Here is a 20,000-nt window from a genome sequence, read left to right as displayed (position 1 = left end):
TGCTAAAACCAACAAAGGCTATCTTTTTATTTTCTGCACTTGGGTCTTTTGCCGGCATGTATGTAGTGCATCACATGTATGCAGTGCCTGTGAAGCCCAGAAGGAGTGTCAGACCCCTTGGTACTAGAGTTACTCTGGTAGTGTGCTGCCCTGTGGTGCTGGGAACCCATTCCAGGGCTTCTGTAAGAGCAGCAAGTGCTCTTAACCCCTGAGCCATCTTTGCAGCTCCCTAAAATATGTTTTGACTAGCATCTAAAAATAAAAAGGTTAATAATAAATCTGATAAAAAGATGTATAACATCTCTACATAGAAAAATATAAAAATATTACTTAGAAAAAATAGTAAGTGAAGAGGTCACATTTATGTATTACAAGAATTGATACTGTGCACATGCCAGCTCTCTTCAAATCTGTAGTTATGATGCAAGCCAGTCAGAAATTCCCACAATTCTTTGTGAAACTTGACAAGTTGATCTTAATGTTTCTATGGAAACGCTGGCACTATTGCAGAGCTGTAAGAACAGACTGAATGAGATAAACTTCTGTCTGCGTGCACGGGATGGACTTACGAAGAAGATGGCACTGGTGAGCTGGAAGAAGATGAGGTGTCTACATAGAATTAGCTGCATACAAACGGTAGATTGTTTGATCCCAGCCTTATACCATGTGCAAAGCCTAAGGGGTGTGATACATAAATATGAAAAGCAAAACAATACTTGTAAGAGATAATTTAAGAGAAAGTTTTATGAGAATGACATGGTGAATAGTTTCATAAATAAAAACATAAACAATGCCAACTGCAAAGCAATTTGGAAACACTGAATTACATTAAAATCAAGAACTTCTGATCAGGGAAATGGCTCAGCCACTAAGCCTGGGGACCCGTATGGTAGAAGCAGAGAACAACTCCTGAAAACTGTTCCTTGAGCTCCACGTGTACCCTGAGGATGCATGCATGCATACATACACACATACATACTAAACAAGTAAACAAAGGTAACAAAAATTTAAATTAAGAACTTTTGTTAATTACAGTGCCATTAATTTTTAAAAAGGCAAACCACACAGAGATACTTGTGAGGTATAAGTGACAGAACATTTGTATTCACAATATATAAAGAGCTCTTACAGGTAACTAAGAACGAAACAGGTAGTACACAGGAAACCTTTTCAAAGGAAACACCCAGATGACTAGTGATGTTATGACAGATACATATCACCATGAGGCAATGCAGATTCTAATCATAATGAGATGCTCATAAGAATAAAAGTGCTGAAATTATAAAACAGACTCTTAACACATAGTGGAAATTCTTATACTACAGATGGGAGGTTAAACACCATGTTTAGAGAGCAGTTGGACATATTTACTAATATACATGTCCTATGCTTGTTATGACATTGCTGGACACGTACTCCATAGAAAAGAGAGTCTTTACAATAGCATCAGTCATAGTGGCCCTAAACTGGAAATCCAAATGTCAAATATATAATGAACTATGTACCGTAATGTAAGTGAACGTATTTTGATGTAAACATATTTGAAAGACACCGACTTCTTGCAGTTTTAATCCATATCAGACTTCGAATAATCTCACCTTTGGTCAGTGATGATCTCTTCTAGTTGCCTCTCTGAAATGGAGTCTTGGATGTCACCTTACCATTTGGCATGACAAGCTATTTCATGCTCGTGTATTTGACCTGGTCCAGACCAGATTGTAAGGCTTGAATGTGGAACGTTCCCCATAGGCTGTTTGGTCCCCAGCTGGGGACACCGTTTGGGGAAGTTGTGGAAACTCTCTGAGGTAAAGCCTTGTCGAAAGAAGTGGTCAATGGTGCAGGCCTTGGGGTTTACAGCCCCGACCCCTCTTCCGTTCATCCTCAGCTTCCTGAGTTTGGATGCGATGTGACCAGCCAGCTCCTTCCCCTGCCACCAAGCCTTCTCTGCCCGCAGCCATCTTTTTTCCCTGCTGTGACAGAGTGTTTCCCACTAGAACCAAATAGACCCTTTCTCCCTTCAGTTTGTTTTGTCGGGGAATTCTATCTCAGCAGCAGAGACTTAACTACAATAGCCTGGAGCTGTTTTTATAGTAAGCTGCCTTGGTTTACTGAAGCGAGAGGTCATAGTCCAACAACACATTGTGGCCATTAGGTCAATGCCCATTGTTATTGGAGTGGCCATTACTTCTGGAACTCTTTTTGGGAACCAGACCCAGGACATTGTTCTTGCTAGGCAAGCTTCCACCACTGGGCTACAGACCCTACCTTCTGCTCCTTTGGCTAGATAAAATATTCCGTGAGCTCAACCTGATATTTCTAATTAAAATTCAGAGCCTCGTGAGTTTTGCTTTTTCTATTACACCTTTATCTTTCTTCCACACTGAGAAGCCTTCCCAAAGGCTTCTCAACGACCTAGGCAATGATAGGATTATGATAGCCCGTTAAATTACTCTCTGCTTTATCCCACATCACAAGAACAGCCTCTGAATAGCAATACTAATACAACCTAGCCTCCATTAAGAAAACTGAAACATTAGTTTTAAATGTCATTTTCTTTTTCTCTCATTTTTATTAGGTCTTTAAGAATTTCATAGAAAGCATTTTGATCATATCCACCCCCGACTCCTCCCTGATCCATTCCCCCCTTCCCTGCCCAACTAATTTTGTGTCCTCTGTTTATTTTTCAAACCTCATTAAGTACAGTTTGTGCAGCCTGTATCTTCTTGGATATGTGCTCTTCACTGGAGGGCAGTCAGCCCACCATGAACCACACCCTTGAAGACGTTCCCTCTCTCAGCATCTGTCAACTATAGGCATCTTCTCAGCTAGGGGCGGGTCGTTTTCATGTTCCACTACATTATTTAAGGCTGCACGATTCTGTATCCTTCATTTGAATTACCTCTGAAATAAGTATACGCTTAGATACAGCTCAGCATCTGGCTTTTGGATGACTCGTTCTGTGTACAGAAAGCACTCTGGAAACAATTCCCTGAGTCTCGGAGGCTGCTGTCAGTCTGTCCCACTCACAGGCACTGTATCCAAATGGTAGTTTCCCTCCTTCATTTTTGTCACGTGTTCTTAGAGTCTGTATGTTGGGTCTCCACATCTGAAATATTTGTCCTTTTCTCCTGAACCCTTCAGCCTCTGTTTTCCTTTTGGATTTTCAGGTTTTCTCTTCACTCCTTTCCTAGTTCTCCTAAGCTGTTATTCTCCTGCTCTTTTCGTTATTCTTTATTTCTTCTGGGTTAGTTGTTCCTGTAGAATCTTTTCCCTTGTATTTCTAGTTCATCCTGAGTCCTGACACCTCATTTGTGGGTTTTAATTATCGTGTATTTGTTCTTTAATGGGCCTTTTGCTTATGTCTTTGTGTTTGCTTTGTAGCACAGGATTATAGATTTTACCTGTTTTATATATAAGATTTGTTTTTTTCTCCCTTGGGATAACTACATATGAAATTTGACTGGATACTTTCTGTTGCTTGTCTGTATGAAGTTAGTTTTATCAGAGTTTCTGAGGTGACTACAGTTCCTTCAAACAACCCTAAAATACATGGCAGTTCCCCTCCAGCAATCTCCTGGCACTGTCTGCTACCTGAGCTCTACCTTAGCCTAGAACTCCATTTTTTCTCTGTTGATGCTGTCTTAGTAACTTTGTATCCCATGCTCCTCAGCTTCTCTTTGTGCCTGTGTGGTGGTTTGAATGAGATCCCCTCACATTTGCAGGCATCTGAATACTTGGTTCTCAATCGGATCCATCTTGGGTAGGCTTAGGGGGCCTTGATAGTGGAAATACGTTCCTGGAGGCAGGCTTTGAGGTTTTAAAAGGTATGTGCCATTTCCAGTGTGCCTTGCCTCCCTCTGTCCCTCCGTCCCCCCACTTTCTGTTTGTTGTCTAAAGTGTGAGCCCCCAGCTCTCAGCTTCCAGCCCCCACCAAGTCTCTGTCACCTGCTCTCCTGCTGTTCTCCTCAAGCGGACCTTCTGGAGCTATAAACCCAAATCAGCCCTTCCCTCGGCCATGCTGTTTTATCACGGCACTAGAAAAACAACTAATTCAGTGTGGGAGCTGTCCGCAGAAGACTTAAAATTCTAGTTGGTTCAGCCCCTTGAACTTTCTGTGAAGGTCCATCCTCACCCTGTGTAGAGTGGGGGTGCCCCTCCTATGTTTCAGCTGTGGGCTTGAGGGGATATTTGGGCACCTGGTTTTCTCGCAAATTGTTTGATAAAGTTTTGATTTTGCTATTTGGCTCCTAGTTTCTTATTATTTGATGCTTTCATATAAGGCTGTGATGAATTTTAATGGTTTTCACCCTCCCCATCCCTCCTCCTTCCCCACTGAAGCCTTTCCTCCTACCAAGACCGTCTCCTACCTCCAAGTGTACTCGGTATGTGTGGCCCACTGAGTGTAATTAGAGTTGTTTGTGTGAGTGCAGGTAGGAAGCTTTGGCTGCCATGTATTTTTATGTGGAGGCTGTAGGAGATCCAAAATTTGCTTTGGGACTTGGAGTGGGGAGCAGTTAGCTCAGAGATTGAGCTCTGCCTAGCATGTGAGCCTGAGATTTTATCCCAGCACCTCAAAATAAAAACAAAAATAAAACCCATGTTGACATATTACAGGGAGGAGTTATCTGCCCAGTTACAACATAGTTTAAATCAAGCATTAAATTATCAAAGTAAGAAAAAGAGCATAAGAAAAGTTACAGCGGTAAATGTTTGAGCCTAGAGTGATTCATTAATCAGGGCAAAAGAATAATGATTTTACATGACATTGAATAATAACAACAACAAAAAAAAAAGAGTCAGCAAGGCTCCTTCAAAAGGCTCAGTGGCTCAGTGCGGCACAAACCTGAGGGCCTAAGCTCAGGCTCTGAAGTTCTTGGGAATATGGAAGGAGAGACCCTTGGCTGGGACTCACTCTAATCAGCACATCGCTTAGCTCCAGGGAAGCCTCTTGTGGCAGTAGATGGTAATTAACACAGAGACCCACAACTGGAAGACATGCGGAGAGTGAGAGACTTTGGGACCCTCAGTCCTGAAGGGGGTATCCTCATCAAACGTACCCCCTCAAGGCTCAGGGATCTACGTTGACGAGAAAACTGAACAACTGTAGGAGCCAGAGCCGGTAGATGAGCACAAAGAAACAGCATCTCCCAGGGAGCTCACAGACACTGTGGCAGCTTGCACAGGGCCTGCACAGGTTCCAACTGGACAAAACCCCAGCACAGAGAAGGGGACACAAAGTCCCACCCCAACCAAGAAGCTATTTGGCCTTACTACCTGCTGGCAAAGGGAAAATCCGTTTTCTCCAAAGGAGCATCCCTGGGTGTATGGACCAGATTCAGGGCAGGCCCCGGGCCCAGGAGAAACTGGCCAACACAAAATGGACTCCGTGTTTTTGATGTGCTTCCTTTGATGTTGTTGTATTTTTTGTCTTATTTTTGTTTTGATTTTAAGTTTTGCGGTATTTTGAGAGAGATTAAGAACCATGAAGTTGGATGGGTAAGGAGGCGAGGGGAGCTGGAAGTTGAAGGAGGGAAAGAATATGATCAGAATATACTATATAAAAAGACTTTTTATATAAAAAATGTGGAAAGGAAAACAACGCCACAAAGTCTTTGAACTCCCACACCCCTTTCATGTGGCATATACATACGCGACAACAGTAATGCAAAACGTAAGTAGTAAATAGATAACCCTAAAAACAAAATATTCACTGAGCTTGCTGGAGTATAGATAGTTATTTGTACTCTGGTTCGCTCGTGTTTAGTTCTTTGATTTCACTGTGACGCGAGGAGATGCATTTTTGGAGTTATTTGCAGATTTTACTTGGTGGGGTTTGAATAGAGCTTGTCTCTTCCTTTCTCATCTTGCTACAGCCCCCTTTGGCCTCTCAACACACATTTTCTTCTCTTCCTGACTTTCTAAGAGACACAGAGCACACACCAGAGAAAGAGGAAGTGCTCTTGGTAAACCAGTACCCATCAGAGAGCCTGTGTCCAGTGAGCTCATGATAACGCCCATGAGTCAGGCTCTAAGTCTGATTTTAAATGCAAACACTTAACCTCAACTTTTTCAAGATAGGAGCAGTTGACAGCAAGTTCCACTCCAGATAGTTTTAAAAAGGGAAATAGCATCTATTCTGTTGTACAGTAAAGATAATCCTTGAGCCTCTGCTTTGTGCTGTGTGCAGGGCATACAGTAGTGATGTAATGACCCAAGGGATATTTGGTCTTGAGATGTGCCTGCTCTTGCAGAGATGAAGCATGCTGATTCTGACATCAGTGCACTTATAATAAAAACACATTTTTTTAGAATCACATCAGTGTCATTCTCAAAAAAATTTAACCCTAAAAAAAAAAAATTCTCTGCCAAGACATTAAACACTTGAGACCCTGCCAGTTCCCAAGGCTTACCACTGTAACCATCCACAGCTTGTACCCTGGCATGCTTGTTTGCCATTGTTCCCAGAGTTTTAAGTGAAAGCCAACTTACAGTGGGGTTTTGTCATGAAATGGGAAACCAAGCATCTAGGCTTACTTTAGATTAGGTTATTGTAAGAAATGATTAATGTACTTCAAATGCATTTGCTGTTAAAGTACATGCTATAGTACACTTCTTCCTAAATAATGGTCTTTTATGTAAAACAAATAAGCACTTTCTAAGTTTTGTTTAGTAAAGGGAGAACTTTATATCTGGGAGTGGAAAGTGGGGTGATCCAGTAGTTGAATGGTTGCTAAACAGGTCACATTCCATTGGAAGATCTGGCTATAAACACCTGTAGTGGTTATAAAAACAGTGTGTATGCTCTTTTTTTTTTTTCCTTTTTCTTTTTTCAGCCCTTTGTTTTTCCAGGTCCCTTTTAATGAAAATCATGAACCTTCTAGATTTAAAAAAAAATGTGTCTTTTCTATTCCTGTATTGCCATCCAGTGTTTCCTAAGTATTTATATTGATAATGATGAAGGTGAATGCAGAGGAAGAACCCTCAGTTTTTACTGTTTCCAAACCATATCTAATTATGGTTGAAATATGTTTGTTCAATTACTTCATGTGAAAAGATAAAAGTCAACTCCAACCCAATGCCCTTCAGAACTTTATAATCTCATAAGAAAGATTAAAAGGCCTAGCATGATAGCACATGTCTGTTTTCCTAGTACATGGCAGGTCTGCAGAGGCAGGAGGGTCACTACAAACCTGGTGCATGTAGTGAGTTTCAAGCCAGCCAGGATCAGACAGCAAGATTTGTCTCAAACAAGTATAAAACACGTGATCATGATAATACGTGATCATGAAATGTTACTAAAAACTGTTGCCCCCCCCCCACTCCCATCAATGCCTGAGGCAGGTGGAATGGGAGTGGGAGAGGTCAGAAGGGTGGGAGAGCTGCCTCTGCCCACCACCAGCTGCAACACTCGGGAGAGCAGGCCCTGCATCCTGCCTGGGCAGCACAATAGAACCAATCCTGTTGGTGGAGGTGTGGGTGAGCCAGCCCTGATATTGTGAACCTGGAAGAGCTATCCCCATTACTCATTTGTCCTGTGGTGGCATGGGCAGGAGAGAGATGTCATTCCTGCCCTGCCCCCACATCAACACCTGAGGCAGTTGGGAGAACTGGCCCTGAGGTTATAAGAGCAGGAGAGTTGGTCCTGCCCCTCATCAGCTGTAGCACTGGGAGAGTGGTCCCTACACCATGCCTGGGCAACACAGTAGAGCTGGCCCTGAAAGTGTAGGTGTGGGAGATCCAACCCTGAGCACATGAAAGCAGAACTAGCCCCACACCCTGCTTATCTCTGCAAAGAGTGAATTCACTAAAGCAATGCAGGAGAGCTCACCCTGATGGTGAGGACAAAGAAGAGCTGGCCGGCTGACCAACCCCAGAATGACCCAGGCCCAGAACCAGGGTTATGAGTTGACACACCCCAATATTCACCCCATCTGTGATCTGCTGGAGCACATGGGCACTGGTCCTGCTGACCCAAAGCTGCAGGATCTCCACTACAAAGAGCAGTGATAGGATATTCAAGGGGAGTACCAGTGAGGGTCCAGTATCATTAGTGTAGCAGAAACCAGAGGCCTTAAACCAGACCAATGACTCTTTGCAATGAACACTTGCAAGTAAAGGTGTATAAACAAAAGGATAGACTGTGTGACTCACTATGCCACAATACAGCTTCCTTGATGAGATTTCTCCCCTCCCCCTTTTTTTCTTTTATTTTTTTCTCATTGGGGAGGGGGCTGCACGGGCAGAGGGCAGATATGCAGGGATGGAAAATTAATGGTACAGAGATGCATGATATGAAAGACACAAAGAATAAATAAAAAGAAAGTTTTAAAAAATGTCATTTTATAGGTTTGGATATGGCTCAGTTGGTAGAATGTTTGCGTAGCATGCAGAAAACCCTGGCATGAAATGGGCATGGAGACACACACCTATAATCCCAGCATTGAGAGATGGAAAAAGGATCAGAAGTTCAAGGTCCTCTTTGACTATATAGTGAATTTGAGACCAGGCTAAGATACATGAAATCTTGTCTCTGAATAAATAAATAAAAGTAAATTACAACTTAAAGACCTTGACATTATTATTGGTCAAATAAAATTTCCCTATTATATTTTAGTGTCTGAAAAGTACTTGGCTTATTTATAAAAATAATCTGTCTTTCCACTAAATAAATATCATTTGTTTTTTATGCCTATCTGCTCTGCCCCCTTTTTCCCTTTGTGTATTTGGAAATTTCTAGCAAGGAGAAAATGATTATGGCAATTTTAATCATCTGACATCTTTTCCACATTAATTTTCTGATCATGTATCTTGCCTAGGAAAGAGATTCTCTCCAAAGACAGCATGAGACAGCCCGGCAGGCACTCATGGGAAAGACGCCCCGTGGTCACACACTCCTGTTTCAAAGGTAGTGATTTATCACACTGGCTGATGCCCGAGCCATCTTAGATTGATGTTGCAGTGTCTGTGTACACCAAATGAACCCTCAATCATCAATATAGGCAGAGATCTCTGCACCCAAATGGATGCTTGTGGTTCATATTAAACTCTGTCTGAAAGTTGTAGATCTTCATTTATGTATTATTGTTTAAAGAGGCACACTATGCCTATAGCTACTGGAATTGATGCTTTTTTCCTGATTGGAAACCAAGTGACATTTCTAGTCGTGTTTGAATATAAGTGTCCACCTGTGCCAAGGCTGTTCATGACTGAAGGTTAGTTACATCCTGTTGAGTTCCCTGTACTTGTCTGTCATCACTGTCCAAACAATGGTAATTATTTGTGGGGTCTTTTGTTCAGTTCTCCTTTCCACACTAGGCCATAAATCCCAGAAGTGTGAGGGCCAAAGTGTCTTTATTAATCCATGAATTTTTGGTCCCGAGTATCAAATGTTTTACTTAGTGCCTGTCACATAGTGAGAGCATCATAGTTATTATTGGCTGTGACACTTATTGTTCTATTAATTACTATGTATGAAAAGGCACACTCAGCCTTGTTAGGTCTTACTCAAAATAACCAGATCATGAGATGGTTATATATTTCTTTTTATTTTCTCATTAGTGCCATGGGTTTCAGTGTTCTGAATTCTACTATGTGACCTTTTAGAATATTTGAGTAATGGCCATGTCTTGGCCTTTTGGCTAAAATCAAGTGTAGAATGTTTGAGTAATGAAATGGAGAAAGTCCCAGGTTTTTTAAAATTGCTAAGATCAATAACCAAATCTCAAATACAGCATTCAGAAATGCTTTTTAGTGAAGTTAAGAATGCAAAGACCCAGGAAGCTGAATCTTAAACGCCATTTGAAGTTTTCTGTATGTTGCCTCTTTTATCCAATATGATACATATTGGAATCTTTAGTCAGTATAAATGAAATTAAATTTTTGTCTATTTGCTATAGCATCAAAGAAAGTATAATTAATTTTCTCCACATTAGGTTATCTTTGGGTAGTCCAATTCAAGATACAAGGCTGTATTTATATATAAAGTTCTGCTGGGGGTTTGGGCAGGTGGTAGCCAGAAGATAGTGTCCCCCACTGCATCTGAAGCCATCGCACCCATGATCAGAGGATCTAAGTAGTTTTAAATATGAGCTCCAAATGGACCATCACAGGCAGATGGATGCTGGGAACTTATGTGCATTTCAGTGGAGTTTGGATGCTGTGTACATAGCATCTCTAGCAAGGCCAAGGTGAATGCAGCAGGGTTTATGCCTAGTTAATGATTATTTTTCTTGCTAGGCAGTCTGGGGAAGCAAGCATGTATATCCTACACATTTGAATAGATGAAAAACAATATTTCATAACTAGAATTTAATTCAGAATATCCTATTAGAATTTTTAGAAATGTTTTACTTGGGGATCATTCCAAAGAATTAGATTATAAATGAAATAGGGAAATATCTATTTCAATTTTTCTAGCAATTGGTATATTGCTATATGGTTGGACCTATTGGACTAGGCTTATAATGGAGTACACACAATTTGTGAGAGAGGTAATTTGCCAATATCAGTAGTTTAATGGATCAGGAATGTTTCCAACAATATTGTGTGTTCCATCTTCAAGTTAGGCTGCAATGATGCCACCATCCAGGGCAAGTTCTGAAGTGAGTAATTTCCAGTAGATTCTGTTGGCATTTGTAGTTCTGTGGATACAATGGTCAGTATTTAGATTTTGCACATGTGCGTACTTGACAACACGAAGGAATTCTTTCTGCTTTCAGGGGTCCAGTACCAATACCTACTGTCAGTGGCCTACAGTATTTTACAACATTAGAGGAAATACAGAAAAATTTTGAGCTCTGTGAAGATCACACTAAAATCCCCTTTGGACCATACCCTGAAATGAGGTTAGTTGGATTGAAACAGTTCTTTTCTGTAGGTTTGTTAAAATGGTGGTTTTTATCTGCAAGCCTCAGAGAAATTCTGAAACCGTGCAGCAGGCCCCCCTGTCACTGTGCTGAGTGAGGAACAGATCCTCCCGTGAGCACGTGGCACAGTGGGAACTTCCTTGCATTTTAAGGGAGAGACACAATAAGGCAGAGCAGGTGCAGGTAGTCCATCCAGCAGCAGGTGAAACCAGAACCCGACAGTGCTGCAAGCATCCCTTCTGGTGGAGCAGAGGGTGCTAGCCTGCAGTCTCATCCTGCAGTGACTCAGCTGTGACCTTGACTCCTGGCTTACCTTTATCCCTGTTCAGTATTTAATGTAGTTCTCCTGGTTTCCATTGATTCTGAAGTCATCCAATAGCTTTTCAATAACGTCCTCTTTAATATCAAAGTGAGCCAGATCGGTACCTGTAATTTGCAGCTAACATCCCTGACTAGTGAACGCATCATCGACTGGTGGCTGACATTTAAAAGGCCATTTCAAGGTCCTAATGTTCCAATATGTCAAAAGGCAGTACAGATGCTGCATAGGACAGGTTGCATCGAATTTTACTTAGAGAGGGTTAGGGAGGTAGCTTAGTGGGTACAGTGCTTGCCACACAGGCATGAGGACCTGAATTTGGATCTCCAGCACCCAAACCTGGGCACAGCAGTACACATCTGTAATCCCACAGCTGAGAGGACACAAACAAAAGGATCCCTGGCCTTTGGGGGCCATGCAGTCTTGCTGAATAAGTTTGGTGAGAGACCCTGTCCAAAAAAAAAAAAAAAAAGGTGAGGAACAATTGAAGAAGACATCCAGTGTCAACATCAACATCTGGCCTCCTCATGCACACACACACACACACACACACACACACACACACACACACACACGTTTTCAAAAAGAGTTAAGTGTCGTTAAGGGCTGGCAAAGTACTTGTTGTGCGAGCCCTGATGACCCGAGTTTGATCCTCAGAACCCCTAGAAAGGTGAAAAGTGGAAAACAACCCCACCGAGTTGTCCTCTGACTTTCACGTATGCTCTGTGGCTTATGCATGCATGCCCACGTGCTCTGTCACACACACACACACACACACACACACACACACACACACACACACACACGAAACATGAATTTGAATGTTACTAAAAGGCTGTTGGAGAGCTGAAAAAATATAGATGAGGAGACAGAAAATGTTTTGATTACTTAGGAACATTCAAGATTCATAAGGAGTTCACACAAAGTGATTTGAAAAAATACTGAAGTCCTTAATGAATAAGAAAGCAAAGTTGCACCCCGTTTACAAAGAGAGTGGGCTTGGGGCTAATGAATACATAAGAGGGACAGTGCTCAATCTCGCTTGTAATTGGAAAGCAGTTTCAAGTAATGGAGCACTCCCTGCTCCGTGAGTTAACAAAGCCTCCTATTAATTATTCTTAAAGCAGAGCAAAGAAAGAGATGCTGTGAAAGGGCCTCGATTGTGTTGGGGGAAAAAAATTGCAGCCTTTTGAAAGTCAGCTGGAAATCGTCTTAGTTTGCCTCTTTGTCCCTGTGGTAACACCTGGACAAAAGGCAATTCAGGAAGGAAAGGGCTTAAGTCAGCCTCACATCCAGGTGACAGTCCCTGGCTGAAGCAGAGCAGGGCAGCAGCCTGGACACAGGAGCTGAAGCAGAAGCCATGAAGGGGTACCGCTTACAGGCTTGCTCCCCATGGCTGGCCAGATTGCTTTCTTATACAACCCAGGACCACCAGCCCAGAGATGGCCCTCAGTGGACATCAGTTCTTAATCAAGAAATTGCCCCCATAGACATGTTACATACCAATCTGATGGAGACAAATTGTTCCCTTTTCACAGGTGACTCCAGTTGGTGTCCCCTAACCAGCACAGATACTTACATCAGAATCCTAAAAACTGTATTTAGTATGGGGCCAGTTATCTCCCTTGTGGGAGCTGATAATGTCTTCGTCTGTTGAGGCTGCTATCACAAAACACTATGGATTGATATTATATAAAAACATAAATTTACTTCTCATACCCACATATCCATATGGACATACCTGCATACATACACACACACACACACACACACACACGACTACAAAGAAATCCCACTTGTTTCTGAACTCCTAGACATAGGATCTATGCTTGCTCACCTTGTTTTTACACCTGCAGTTACATCCATGCTTTACCCTTTGCAGGTCCAGCATTATGTCTGCACAATGGGTAAGGAGTGTTTGCTGTTACATATAGTGCTTAGTGCACGTGAAGCCAGGTCACCTGCTGCAGACACTGTTTAGAACTGGGTCAGTGGAGGCACATTGGTCAACTACTGACCTTACTTGACCAAAGTAACCCATAAAGTCATGGGTGTAAATTTTATGACCATTACGAGTTTTGAATCTCAAAACCATCTTCGTTTTTCATGTTTTCTTTAGCAAGGATCCCCATGTTTCTATGAGATACTCTACATTATTTCACGCTTGTCCGTGGGCCAAAGAAATTCCTTTCCAACTCCCAGAGGGAGGGGCTTCTTCACGCCCAGGGTCAGCAGCAAGTGACAACGAAGTGGACCGGGCTTTAAAAGGTATGCGTCGTTCTATGTGCGGTCTATAGCTGCTCATATATTCATAATCGTGATCACGTTTCCACTCTTCTGCCCCTTCCCGATGACCAGAAGCCACATGACTGTCTCAAATCAGAGGCCTTAAGGTTTCTGCCTTACTGTTACAGATGAGAACCAGAGCTCTGAATGGTTGCAAGTTCACCCTTGGTCACTTAGTAACTTAGGGTAGAAGCAGCCACTATGATGGTTCCCTGGGTCTGGGCCAGAGACCACAGGGACATCTGTGGTGACTCCATCCAGTAAAAGCGAAGGGAAGCCTGGAGTGTTTCAAGCTGCTCTCGAGGCTCCTGTGTAGGAGGGGTTGGTTGGTGGGATTCTGACAGGTCTAGTGTTGAAGGATCTGGCCCAGTCCTCCCCTTCACTCTCTTTCTTGCTCTTAACACACATGTGAGTGTGCAAAGTCATGCAAAGACAGAATGGCCATTGCCCTCTCCCCCAAGGGCCATATGGCCACGTTCACCAGTAACACCGAGTAAAAGCCCTTAAGGAGTGTAAAGAAACTGAAGGACTACAGGTAAGAATGGGAAGGTCCCAAAGTCAGGATGGAAGGGAGCACTTCCCAAGTCACTGATATGGGGATGCTTAAGTTGGCAGAATTCCCTAGAACCCGGAGGGTAGGAAGGAAGGAACCACGTACAGCCCCGGGAGATGTTCTGCCTGGGGACAGAAAGGGAAGGCTCTGCCTGCACCCCTGCTCATGAGTGATTAGAGGATCTCAAAAGAACTTTGAGGTCATAGTTTGCCTTGGCCATGAGGACACAATGGCTGGTGTTACCAAAAGGAAGGAAAGACTAAGGCAGGGACCTGCCAATCAAAAGTAGACATCTTCATCTCGAGTCCATCCAGGAAGGAGATAAAGGACTAGGCCAGCTGACAGCTCTCTCGTCCCCCTCTCCCCTCTAGCTCCCTACCTGTCTCCTTCCCAAATCCATGGCTTCGGTTTTGTTTTGTGATGTAGTTAATTTACACAGAGCCATTTGTGTGAATGATGGATTGGAACTATCCATTGGAGCCTGGGAGAGCCCGTGGACCACAACTGGAGGTGGTGATTCCTCTTTTCCTAGTTCTTCAGGAAGAAATAGTTCCAAGAAAACAAACAAACAAACAAACAAACAAAACCAAAAACAACTGTGGTAGATTCCTTGCCTCACATGCATGATGCCCTAATTTAACCCCCAGTGCCGCTGCCTCTTCCCAAAAGCTTCTGGTCACTGGGCAAATTCTACACAAGCTAATCCTGTCCAACTGTGTGCACGAGATGTCCGGCCTCCTGCCTGATCTTAGGATGGTGGTGAAGGAATTCTAAACTTATTTTCTTCTATTTCAAGGGATTCATGGCATGTACTATCTTTTCTTTTGATGTTTTACAGTGATGCACATACCATCATCTGCACAGGAAAAAATATTTATCCAGCACAAAAAATTCTCTACAGCTCCAATAAGTAACCCGGGTGCCAACACCAAACCTACCCTTCCTCCAATACCACACGGCCACAGATAGACTGGCACTGTGAGCGCTGATCTTTGCAAATAGACCAGCACTATTGACATCTGATCTAAACACGAAAAATGGAAATCTTGTTCTAACAAAGTCCAGTCCTTCCTTCCATCTTATAAAGCCATGGATCTCAGCTGTTTCTCACGTAACCAACTCATGACTGAAGATAGAGTTTAAATCTTTCCATCAATTTAAATTGTGAATCTCTGAAGAGCATCTTTTGTTTATTATTTTTTGTTTGCAATGTTAGTTATTCTTAACTTTGAAAAATGTCGTTTGAGTTTTTCTCTTCCCACAACCAATTCAACAGCTGCTTCCTGTTCTGAGATCTAAGATACCAAAATCTCCCAACATTTTTTCATTTTATGCACAGTGTGACCTTTGGGTATATCGAACTGGGGTTGTATGGTTGATTTTCATGACTATGATGATGCACTCAAAATATTACGTTTTTTTTTTATTTTAATTATGAAAACATGGTAGAACACCATTTAACTTGTGACTAACATGGTATCAATTATACCTCTCAAAAGAATTAATCAATATAATTTGGAGAGCTCTTTAGTACCACTAAGGAATAAAAAAAAATCATAATTCTTTTATTTCACCTTTTCCAGAATAATTAGGTACTGCTTGTTATTAGAAATATTTTTAAACAACTTTCATTATCCTTGTGATTTAACTCCATGGTTTTTGCAGGAAAAATAATATTGAGTACTTAAAGCTGGTTGTCAGTTAATATGTACCCACAAGGCTATCCTCGCTATGAAATGTCAAAATACATCCTTCTGGATTGGTAAATGGTCTTTTTTGCCATGTATTGATGACCAGTGGGACCAAAACCCTTTGCATAATACTGTGATTATTGTTGATTATTTTTATTATCTAATGACATCCCCATCTTAAAACATTAGCCCTGCCAATAATCTTCTCCAAAACAGAAACTCAGCTTCAACATGATTTACCATTGGTTCCCTTCTTCTGTCTGCTTTAATTTACTCCAAACTGGAGCAGATTAAACTCCCTTTTAGTTAGCTTTCAGCCACTTTGACAAAATACCCGAGATAAACATTTAGAGGAGGAAGGATTTGTTTTGATTTCCATTCCATACCGTGGTTATCTGGTTCCATTGTTTTTGCCCGGAGGCAAGACAGAATTCTGCTGCTACAGGGACTTGAGACAAAGGAGGTTGTTCACCTCAAGGTCACCAGCAAGCAGAGAGAAGGGAAAGGCCCAAGGACAAGATACAGTCTTGAAGAGTATTCTTCCAAGGACCTAATCCTTTCTACTAGGTCTTACCTACTAAGTATCTATCACTTTCTGATAGCCTATCAAATTACTAACCCACAGATGAGATCAGAACCCTGAGAGATCTTGTGGAAAGCCAGCACTGACCTTTCTCCACAGAGTTGGAACCAGCCATGTGGAAATCAGTAATGAGGTACTTCTCCTCACCTCATCCAGGATGATGCTGAGGTACATGGGGGGACTTACCTCTTCCTGGGGTGCTGGGAAGATGCTACACATTTATTTTTTTTAAAAATCATTGTTGCCGGGTGGTGATGGTACAGGCCTTCAATCCATCCCAGCACTCTGAAGGCAGAAGCAGGAGGATCTCAATGAGTTCAAGGTTAGCCTGGTCTACAAATCGAGTTCCAGAACAGCCAGGGCTGTTACACAGAGAAACCTTGCCTTGAAAAACAAACAAACAAACAAACAAACAAACAAACAAATCACTGTCAGTGCTAATGGTAAGATCCATAAGTTCATGTTATAAGCACTCCTTCTGGTGTTCATCTTTCTGTAATGAAAGATATTGATTGGGGGAGGGTCAATTTCAGTCCATAACTGGCAATTTGGCAAACTGCTGTACTCTCCCTTACTATCTATCCTGCCTGCCTTGAACGAAAAGACCATCCGTACACAGATACCTTGAGGAAACTCCACAATAATCATAGCTGCTTGCTCTGGCTCCTCAAGGTGCATCCCTGGTCAGCACTCCCTCAGTTTGCACTGGACTTCTCGCTATTGCAAAACTTGATGACTTTAGATGCTGTTATAACCATTTTCACCTGGGCCAAGGGAGCGAACTTCCTGTCTGACAGGATCTGCTTACTCACAAAGGCAGAACCTTGTCCATCCCATCACATCTCAGTTAGCTTCACATCCTAGTACTTCTGCATTGGGGGGTAAGTTCCCGGCATGTCTGACCATAGCATATGGTAAGTAAGATTACTTAAGCTTAAACCCTAAAGTGAAGGAAACTTTATTCCCTAGTCCATTTGGAACAATTGCAGCTCATCTGAGGTTTCTCCTTCTCTAGCTTTTCAATTTGAATCAAAACTAGCTTCCAGAAAGCCACAGTTATTCAAAGTATAAGGAGATATCACTGGCTCCTGAAAGAACTCACTCTTGAATAGATGCTGTTTTCCAGAGTCTTTTCCCACAGCACCGTCTCTTTTACCATTCCAGGTCAATTGTATGAAGCCTCTTTGAAAGGTAACTTTAGTTCCCTTCATAAAAGTACATAATAAGCCATACGCTCCCTGCTCTGGGGTCAGTCTCAGCTGCCCTCTTCCTCGATACTCACATAGTCACCTTCCCTTGACTACTTCCCACCAGATGGATGTGTTGGTGACTATGCTATCCTGCTGCCTGGTAGAGATAGAGGTGGGAATCCATCCTGTGAATGCCCCATTCGCCATGCCCTGCACTCAAATGGGGTTGTCTCTGTCCCAGTAGCTGTCTGTGCCTCTGGCTCCATGGTGCTGATCTTGTTCTGTGTATCAGATTTTCCATAACATGAAAAACACCAATGTCCAGACTCTATCTAAACCAATTAAATAAAGGTGTCTGGGGATGGAGGCTCAGGTATCTCATTTGTTAAGTCTCCAGAGCAATTCCAGTGTGCAGCCAGGTTTGAGTTTAGAGGGGGCTTTCTAGAATGAGTTTATCAGAACTTTAAGATATTTTTGCCTTCAGTAATTTACGAGCTGTCCTCTCACCACACAACATAATTATTTTATCATTATTGATGTGCTATTTGAAAATATGTTAATCTTACTAAATAGGCTTACTACTTTTTTAAATGGGTTTATTTGCTTGTATGTAAGTCTGTGCCCCATGTGAATGTTGTACCTGCAGAGACCAGAAGAGGGTGTCAGATTCCCATGGCATTACCGATGGTTGTGGACCACCATGTGGGTGCTAGGAATTGAAGCCAGGGTCTCTGGAAGAGCAGCCACTGAGCCATCTCTCCAGCCCCTAGGGTTACTAATTTTATATACTTTTTTTAAAATTAGTTTTTACTATGTAGTCAGTCCACTAGTTCACATCTTCGTTCCTTCTAGTCTAAGGTATGAGTTTTCTCCTACAGTTTTTATGAACTAGTCTATTGCATATTAATTATGTGGTCCTTCTTTGTTATACTTATCCATCCATTCATTATACCAATCTACTGTTATTAGGCTGCATTTACTTTAAATGGGCTTTTATATCTGGTTTTTGTTGTTTTGTTGTTTTGTTTTTTTTTTTTTTATGTGGTATTTGCTTTGGTGTGTTCATGAATTCTGATTTCTGGAAGCAGTCCTCTGTGGTGGGTATCGTGTTCCCTGAAATATTGTGTGTTCCCCAAAATAAACATATCTGGGGTCAGAGAACAGACAGCCACTAGAACAAAGCCAAAAATGGTGGCTAGAAAATGGGTCAGAGCAAGCCATAAAAGAAGTTGGGCGGTGGTAGCACACGCCTTTAATCCCAGCACTGGGGAGGCAGAGCCAGGTGGATCTCTGTGTGTTCAAGGCCACTTTAGAAACAGCTAAGCATGGTGACCACGCCTTTAATCCCAGAAACCCAACCTTTAATCCCAGGGAGTGGGGGCAGAAAGAGAAAGGTATATAAGGCGTGAGGACCAGGAACTAGTAAAGTAAAGCATGTAGTTAGTTAAGCATCTGGTTGGTTAAGCGTTGAGGCTTTGGAGCAACACAGTTCAGCTGAGATTCATGTGGAGGAGGACTCAGAAGCTTCCAGTCTGAGGAAACAGGATCACCTGAGGAACTAGCAAGGTGAGATAGCTGTGGCTTGTTCTGCTTCTCTGATCTTCCAGCAATCACCCCAATAACTGGCCTCAGGTTTGTTCTTATTAATAAGAACTCTTTTGAGATTCATGCTACAGTCCTCAGTGTTTAAGAAAGCTTCTTGTGGTGAACTATATAGAGATGTCTGTGCTGTTCATATGACAGCCATTTGCTTAGAGGAACCACTGAGCACGTGAATGTGACAAGTTTGACTGAGGAACTTAACTTGTATTACTTTAAATGTAAATACTAAAGGAGACTGATGGCTACCATATTGAAAAGCCTAACACTAGAAAGTTCATAATAATTTCACTCTCTGGGTCCCTACAGCTACTTTCAGACTTTGGGGGAGGGGGGAGGGTTAGATTATGAGTAAATAAAATTGCTTTTAAAAATAGCTTACATTTTAAAAATCTTTATCAATTTTATGTGCTATTTCCTTAAAGATTCTAAAAACCATCAGTGGAAATGGAAAAAAATCTAGTATGTAAAAATGTTGCTATTTCTACTAATTAAGTTTTGTTAATTGTGTTATTTAAATGGCCAGCTACATCCTTTTTTTTTTTTTTTATCAATTTGCTCTAGAATCCATGATAATAATATTTAGTGCTACATTATAATTATATTTCTGTCTCTTTTTATGTTTAAAATAGTTTTTGGTCTATCAATTTTGATATTATGTTAATCCACCCATAAATGCTCAGAGCTGTTGTTCTGAGTTCACAGATTTCATCTGGCTTTAGTATCAAAGGGCCCTTTGGGTCCCTGCTCTAGCGGATGGTTTTGCTTTGAACTTCCCTTGGTGACAGCACCACGTGCCTCCTTTCTCTGCCCCACTCACCTCTCCTTTTAATCTGCATCTTTGATTGCAATTTCATCTCAGTCTGTCTGTGTTTCTTTAACCAAAGCCAAGTCTGACTTTGACTCCAATTATG

At 41.9% G+C, this 20,000-nt stretch overlaps 1 protein-coding gene across 1 annotated transcript in view; it reads left to right on the top strand.

The window, feature by feature from the left end:
* Window positions 1-16,506, top strand: part of Lrguk (leucine rich repeats and guanylate kinase domain containing) — a 112,959-nt gene extending 96,453 nt beyond the window's left edge. The window contains exons 17-20 of the mRNA XM_036180824.1: window positions 8,817-8,905; window positions 10,719-10,844; window positions 13,304-13,452; window positions 14,862-16,506. Of these exons, the coding sequence (XP_036036717.1) occupies window positions 8,817-8,905; window positions 10,719-10,844; window positions 13,304-13,452; window positions 14,862-14,992 (495 nt within the window). The 3' untranslated portion in view covers window positions 14,993-16,506. The remainder of the gene's footprint in view (window positions 1-8,816; window positions 8,906-10,718; window positions 10,845-13,303; window positions 13,453-14,861) is intronic.
* The last annotated feature ends 3,494 nt before the right edge of the window (window positions 16,507-20,000 follow it).

The sequence above is a fragment of the Onychomys torridus genome, chromosome 3 (assembly GCF_903995425.1).
Source record: "Onychomys torridus chromosome 3, mOncTor1.1, whole genome shotgun sequence".
In the NCBI taxonomy this organism is placed as follows: domain Eukaryota; kingdom Metazoa; phylum Chordata; class Mammalia; order Rodentia; family Cricetidae; genus Onychomys; species Onychomys torridus.
This window is presented reverse-complemented; position numbering and strand designations above follow the sequence as displayed.